Below are 8,035 nucleotides of genomic sequence, written 5' to 3'. Positions count from 1 at the left end.
ATAATCTGGCATGCAAAACCCTGTCCCTGCGCACGTCATGTGGTAAGCCCCAACACTCCTTCAAGTCAGGTAACATGCATCCCTGTTTTTTTCTTCTCTCTTCAATACATTTCGTGTACGTCTAAAACACACTATGGTCGATACGTAGATCACAGCTGCTTTCATCACGAATTGCGCCCGAGTCCACGTGATCACGCAGGAGGGTCGTGATCAGCACATTGCACTCTCCTTGTCGTTTCGCGGGAGCACTGCTTCGCACACTGTTGCCTTGGAGGCCTTGCAAGAGCGCGTCGGCGAGTACGCTTCAGCCGGGTCTGTTGACACCTGAGAATCCGTATGGGAGCGGTTGAGCAGGCGACACGTGACAGACTCACGGACGAACCGTGACACGTTCCGCCAGAAGCCGCCGTTACGGGCATCCTTGCGTGGCCGCTGGAAGTAGAGGAAGATGTACGGGTTGATTGCGCTGTTCGAAGCCGATATCACTCCGAACAGCGCTACCACGTTGGCGTCCAGGATGCCGGGGTTGCCGAAGGCCAGGATAGCCTCCTGCACCATGTACGGCACGTTGGTCACCAGGAAGGCACCGAACACAACAGCCGTCATCTTCAGCGTCTTCACCTATGAAAGAGAGAGATAGAGAGAAAAAGAAAAAATGTTGTGTAGAGAGAAGAGAAACATCACGAGCATTAAACTGCCAATTTCTCATTAAATTAGCGAAAGTACAGTTCTCTATTTACTTTTGTGAAGTTTATTATTTTTTTTTTTTTGCAGAAGTCGCAGACAGAACTCATTTCTATATTCAGGAAAAAAGTACATCGAAATATTTTCCTCTGTTCATACTGATTGTTTCGTTTAATAGAATAGCTACCTGTGCACTGGGTACAGACGCAAGCATTGCTGTTAAATGATGCCTCTTAATATTCCCTATGGTATCGCTTTAGCCTCCATTATAGTAGCACGAGCTGCATTGCGTGACTTTTCGCGTCCTTTGAGGCGCCGTTATTACCAAAGCTAACAGTGGGGTCCTGAGATTTAATACACAAGCTCTCATATACGCGCGTAAGCGCAGTGCGCTTTTACAAGTGTGGACGCGAGGACGCACATGGGACACCTAGAGGAACTCGGGAAGGCGCAATTTTACACAGGCAGAGAGGCGTCATCCAACAGAAAACATCGCCAAGTGCATAGCGCGCTGTCGTGTCTCTTATCAATTTCAGACAGGTTTTAAGTTTTACTATCGAAAAAGGAATCCCAATATTGGGTTGTTTGTATCAGTAGCATCATATTTCATAAAACTAGTATAAATGGTTTGAAAATATTAGCACGTTAGGCGCACCGCAAACATTCATGACCTCAGAAGCTCAGCCAAATGCTTCATTTGTACTAAGTCATTAATTTTTGTATCTTTGAAGGACGATTCCCGAAAGAATGAAAGAAAACTTGTCAGGAGAGTCGTTGGATAAAACATTTCGCTGTGCTATAAAAGAAAAAGAATCACAGGGGTGCACTTGAGTATGCTTACGTGCATAAAAAACATTGCGAGTTCTGTTATGGGTACTATACGTTTCGCTGCTCGGTACCTTTAATTAGTCGCGGTTTCTACTGGTCCATTTTAGAAGGAGTCAAATTTTTTGGCTGAAGGAACCACATTTTGGGGTGACCCACACTAATTTGGAAGTCACCATTACACTGGCCATACTCAATTTGTTAGACAAAAATGTTGGCTAAATTCAGGCAAACTCAAATTTTGGAGTAGCCCACTTAAGTTTGCAAGTCATTACTGAATGGCCATGCTCAAATTAGCAGAGACACCAATTTTATTCAAATTCGGATTAAACCAAAGTTTGGGGGTCCAGGGAAGCAAACTTTCTGGATTGACGCCCTAAATATGCACTCTGCAGGCTGGCCTTACTTCAATTAGCTGAGGCACCAGTATTGGTCAAATCCGGATGAAGTCAAATTTGAAGGGTTCATGAATGAGGGGGGGGGGGGGGGGGAACGTCGAAATATAGCTATGGCCAACCTATATTTGCAAGTTTGGCAAGTTCCCGATGAGTTCACCGTACTCAAATTAGGTTAGACGCCAAATTTGGTCAAATTCGTACGAGGTCAAATTTTGGAGGCCCGCAGGGGCCAAATTTAGGAGGCGGCTTAACTGTGTTGTCGGTCAACACTGAGTCTGCCCGGCTTAAATTAAAATAAAGATTGTTTTTTTTTTTTTGTCAAATTCTGACCAGTTCAAATTTTGGCGGTCCAGAGAAAAAAATTTTGTCTTGCCCTACTTTAAATTAGAGATAACTGCTGGATTGGCCATACACTAATTGAGTAGACCTTAATTTTGGTTCAGTTCTGAAAAGGCCGTATTGTGGGTGTGGCCAATCAAAATTTGGAGGCTCCTATCGAGTTGAACATACTCTAATTAGAATCGATATCATATGGGATAGTACTATAATAATTACTCATAAAATTGATTACTGACAGGGCCTACACGCTACGGTGACAAGCTATGTCCATGCACTCTGCTGAAGCGCTCTGCCTAAGTGCTCTGCTCCCGCCGCTCATGCTCCAAGAAAGGCTTTCCGCCTTAATATTGAGCCACCAAACTGCCGTTCCCAGGCGCACCGCAAGACTTCGTGACGTCCTTTTTATTTCTTGTTTTTAGAAACAGATCCTGTGTTCTCGACAAGAAATGCACCTATGATTATTTTGAGCTCAGACTGATGCACCCAGCATCCTTCACTTCTTAAATCAGCCCTAGTTTTCTAGAAAAAAAAAATGAAAGTTGCATACTTGACCTGCGCAGTGCCTCAAAAGGGCGAACTTGTTGGAAAGAAAGCTGAACGACCCGTGCTTTTCAGCGACGCTGACAAGTTGTAATGTTTTGCTAGACTACAAGAAATACTTCTGCTACTGCCATCGATAGACCTACCTCGAGAATGGCATAGCGTTCGTTTACATTCATGGGGACAAAGATGCGGCTCACAAAGGTTTATAGGTTGGAATGGTTTGGCATGAGTTATAGTAAGCTGGGGGCCTGTAGTCGGCTCGGCTCGATTACAGCTATAGGGAACGTAAAAAGAGAAATGAATGGCCGTACGAAAGAAATGCGGATGCCAGAAAAAAACATATTCTTCAAAAGGATCCAGACTCTAACTGCATGCTAGCCCTTAAAGAAAAAACAACTGTGATGACACAGCCTGTTCTATCCTGTATTTGTCTGGCAAAATCGATCAGGACCAATCCGCCACCAATTGTAATGTTTGTTCCCGTGCCTGTTGTGTCGTTGGGACCGAGAATAACAATTTTCTGCCGACTTAATAATGCTCCCTTACTCTCCAAGCCCCATTCCCTATCTGTTGCTTTCTCTTCATACAGTCCCGCAAAACAAGCGAACAGTTTTAGGAAGATTTTAACCCCTTTTCCTCCCAAACTTCGTGCGCTGTTGGCTGCTTTCTCTTGTTGTTAATGTCTGCGTCTATGCCAATAAAGTCGTAAAATCACAGGCAGTACTTTGAGCCACTTCAGCATGTCCGAATCGTGAAGGTTTCAATCCTTATAGGCACCTCTTAACCCTTACAAAGTTACAAAAATTTACGCTGTAAATATAGGTTCCCGCTTTCTTAACTGTCATCCGTCGAGCTTATAAACGATCGCAAACGTAGTGAGAGAACAAGGATGCACTGGAGTCTCCTTACGTGCCGTTATGCGACAGCGTTGCGAGTCTAGGTCCTGCTTTCGTTGTGAGGTCGTTTTGCGTTTCGTCCCTTCTCTGATGTAAACAGAATTATTTTTACTTTTACTATACTTACTCTAATTACCCCACTTTTTATCAGTGTTCGTAAGTTGTTCTGTTTTTTCGTTTTTGTTCTTACGTTTCTTTTGTTTCTGCATTTTATTTCTGTTTTTTATTTTTCTAATTTCTGGATATATTTTCATTCTTGCTTTTTCTTTTATTTATGTTTATTGACGTACTTTAGATGTCAGTGATCATTTCTTCCTTTGCCTCACGCCCTCCAGCCACCTTACGCTAGACAATGAGAATTATGGGCACGTTCGCATGATGTCGACATGAGATTTATTGAAGAAAAAAAAAGGCGTAGAGTAGAAGTTAGTGCACACGGCTGGAATGAGGAAGGATCGTGGTTCGAGGCGTGGTGTGGGAAATATTTTAGTTTTTTGCATTAATGAATGACAGCAGAATGTGAACCTGCTTTGTCCACACATTATGGCCACAGCTCTCTCCACAGCAGCTAATGGCGACGCGCTCTGATGAGGCCACTTTTCAACTACACGAGGCAAGAATGGCTTTCGCCTTAATATTTGCAGGACACTTAAGCTTCACATAGGGGCATGACACAAAAGCGACCACCCCAGGTGGTCGAAATTTCCGGAGTCCTCCACTACGGCGTCTCTCATAGCCTGAGTTGCTTTGGGACAAACCAAACCAAACCAAACCATTCTTGACTCTGTTGGCTGCTCCCCTTTCAAATTCTAGTTAATTTGCATATACTTTGCTATTCGTGTAGTTACTAATCTCTTCATTTGCTCCCGTATTATCTTACACTAAGTTATGCAAAAAGCCACCAGGCATATAAAATCCCGCTTTACCTAAGCCGTGCAACCTTGCCCGCATTTTTCCAGGGTCCCCGGACTATTTGATTTCCATCTGAAATAATCTGCCTAAAGTGGCAGCTCCTGCCAACCCGGCCATATAATGCGGTTTTATGATGTCATAAAACACGGTGGCCAGTCAGCGTCCGGCTATGTCAACTGCAAACTGCGACATGCGAAAAGCCTGAGCAACGCCTACTGGGAATTTTGTGAAGAACAGTGCCTTTAGCGTTAATAATTGTTCCGCTCCGCACAAAACAGATCGGTGCCGAGTGTTCTCTACTCTGCGGTGGACAACAAGTGCGGTAAAGCGAGTTGAGCTACGATCGTGTATTCTCAGCAGAGAACAATGGTATCAGTCGTTACAAATTTATGCAGCGCATTTACTGATGAGTGTTGTTTTCGGATCATATAAATTTCCAAATAGCACAGCAGCAAAGTACTTATTCAAATTCGTATTCATATTATTTTCTTTGTGTACCTTGTCACTAGTGTGCCTCTAAGGCACTAGAATACGCTTTCGAAGGTTGTTTTTTAATCACTGCTTGAGATGTACAGGCGCGGAAAAAAAAAAAATAAACGGAGCATGATATTTCCTTCTAACATTTTGCACGCGTTGTGTAATTGAAACTAGCAATCGTGGTATGTGCGAACTGGTAGTTGATACCCGTGCACTTTCACTTGGACACATGTTGCTCTCTTATCTCCAGTGCAGAAGGCGAAATTTAATTTGAACAAAAAAATCTGCTCCGTTTACTTATGACCGCACCTGTATACGTAGAAGTATGTACGTACATGTGGGAAGTCGAACACCGGTTACACCTTCCGTAATGCAGAGCAAATATTCTTGCTTAAGGGCCTACACCCAGTGCTATTGCACTGAGTACTGACAATTCAATAATATGCTTTCACAAAGTAATTGTTCTTGGTATTTTCACTGTGGGCCACCCGAAATAGGACAAGCGCGTCTTGTCACAGGAACAATTTAGGGAGTATTTGACATATGGGGTTTTACATTCCAAAGTGACTCAGCCTATGAAGAACACCATACCGGAAGGCTACGGATAATTTCGATCATTGAGGTTGTTTAACATGCACTGTCACTGAAGTGCGTACGAACAACTTGCATTTCGCGTAAACCGAAACGCTGTCATAAGCGGTCGGGGTCGAAACCAGGTGCTCGGGACCAGCAATCGAGCTCCCTAATTACTGATCCGCAGCTGCTGGGCAAAGGGGCAGTTAAATGCGAACTAAACTGTGCCCGTTCTCAGTGATGGGCATACATCCAAAGGCGCGCTTACGTTCCAGGCAATAGCGAAATAGTTTGTGCCTAAATGGAAGTTCTGCACTGAGCTTATAGCAGTGTGCTGCAAAGGAAAATTGCAATGCTAATATTATAATCCATTGCAAAAAAAAAATGAAATAAAGGAGTTCAATGATGCTGAACCGAATGTGGAGCGAAAGCTTTGGCTTTGCGTGACCGAGCATTGCATCGAACACAACCAGCGTTCCGTTGAACGCATCAAAGCTCACCGGCGTTTTATGCAGAATCAACTTTCATGCCTGTTATGAACGCGCGTGCGTGGCATAGGGGTAATGTAAATTCAAATGACATGGCAGGCTAATTCTAGTGTTCCCCTCCCACATCAAAGGAGAGGCCTGAGTGGCGCTCTTTCAGACACCCATCGACAATGACGGTGAAGACTCGAACTGGCTGGCGTAGGGGAGCTTCCGCTTCAAAAGGCTGCAGGTTGTCGTTAGATTTAACATTTTTGTTTATTGTCATGCATCGCGCCCCATCAGGACCGCTCACCATTCGATACGATGTTTAGCACATTCATTATCGATTCTATACCATGCACAGGATGCTTGCCAACTACTTACCTTGGCCCGTGGAAGCGAGGATGCAGTCTGTCGGCCCATCTTCCGATTTGTAGCGCTGTGCTTCCAAAGTGCCCAGAGTATACCAGTGTGAAAACCGATGAGAAGAATGAGAGGAGCCACGAACACCATGAAGAACACAAACCCCATGTATATCTGGCGGTGGTACAGCGGTGTGCCGCGGTCGTAGAAGATGGACGCGCAGAAGCACTTTCCGGGCGCCACCTCGACGCTGTGGAACACGTAGACGTTAGGCAGAGAGGGCATACAGGATGCCACCCAGGTGACCGCGGCTAGTCGCCATGGGTCAGGACTAGGTGCCAGCGGAGTGGCGATGGCTATGTGCCTATCCACAGCAATGGCCACCAGCATGTATGTAGAGGAGACTAGCGCGAACGTCTGCAGGAATTTGAAGAAGCGACAGAAGGCGTCACCGGCGATCCAGAGCCTACCCATCACCTCCCACACAACTTGTGACGTCATCGTGATGCAGGCCACCAGCAGGTCTGCAATGGCCAGGTTCAGGAACAGCACTCTGGCCTTAGACACTCGACGGTGACGCTGCTTCACGAGGAGGTTGCAGCAGACGACGCTGTTGCCGGCTATGGAGATTATAATCATGGTGACGATGATGACAATGCGGACGCGCTTGTGGTAGCGTGGGCCCATGACTTCCTCAGGTGCCAGGCTTCCAGTGGAGTCATTTAAGAAGGCTGTTAGGTTGTCTGCTGAATCGCTGTCATCCGGGAAGTCATTTAAAGAGACGTTGAAAATGTACGCTTCAGTCATTCCTGTAACCAAGGGGCATTCCCTGTCCGACGTATTCACTGTAAATACGCTCTGACTACCGAGGTCGTTTCACACATCGCATTCGTCCCAGACGCTGTCCTGGCAACGTTTCGATAGCAATGTAAAACAGTGCGCTTGTAGTTGCAAAACGATGTCATTGTTCTTTCGGGGTGATAGAAATGGTTCGGGTGTTCCAGCCTATAGCATTCCTGGCAGTCGTTGTTCCTCGAAACCTGGAAGAGAAGTGTTAAGTTAATTACATCTTAATAAGATTGCCGTTCTTTCTTGCATAAAATAAAGGGAGTGACAAGCCCAGAATTCAGAAGAAATACGGTCGATTACGCTTCAGTCTTTTCCACCAAGGTTATACAGAGAACTACACCCATATCAATACTTACTGCCCATTCTTTACAACCAGCACGAATGAACTTGATAAGTCGGCCATGTATACGAACGCAGAAATGATTTTCATGCCTTACCGTGTATGTGCTAATTAGGCCTACACGTAAAAGCGACAATATAAAAAACTAGTAATATATAGACAAGCATAGCCTGATGAGTAATTTCCGTATTAACAAAGAATGCTTGAGATCTGTAAGGGTGTCACGTTGACAAGAACAAGATTCCACAACCGTGAATACACAATAATCAGCACAATTCAGTGATACGGGGGGGAGTAAATGCTGCTATATAAATTTTGCACATCATCTGCAGTCTTAGACTGTCTAATGTTTGATTTGGAACTGTCTTG

General features: G+C 44.9%; 1 protein-coding gene across 1 annotated transcript; it reads right to left on the bottom strand.

Moving 5' to 3' along the window:
• Window positions 1–210: 210 nt before the first annotated feature.
• Window positions 211–7,284, bottom strand: LOC146198659 (gonadotropin-releasing hormone receptor-like). The gene is made up of 2 exons (XM_084591947.1): window positions 6,499–7,284; window positions 211–621 (listed from the first exon to the last, which is right to left on the bottom strand). The coding sequence occupies exons 1-2, from the start codon at window positions 7,282–7,284 to the stop codon at window positions 211–213; spliced, it is 1,197 nt and encodes a 398-aa protein (XP_084448073.1).
• Window positions 7,285–8,035: the final 751 nt, after the last annotated feature.

Source organism: Amblyomma maculatum, chromosome 2 (genome assembly GCF_055883805.1).
Source record: "Amblyomma maculatum isolate TAMU_Amacu chromosome 2, ASM5588380v1, whole genome shotgun sequence".
Classification (NCBI taxonomy): Eukaryota; Metazoa; Arthropoda; class Arachnida; order Ixodida; family Ixodidae; genus Amblyomma; species Amblyomma maculatum.
The sequence above is the reverse complement of the archived record's forward strand: the minus strand, read 5'-3'. Positions and strand labels throughout refer to the sequence as shown.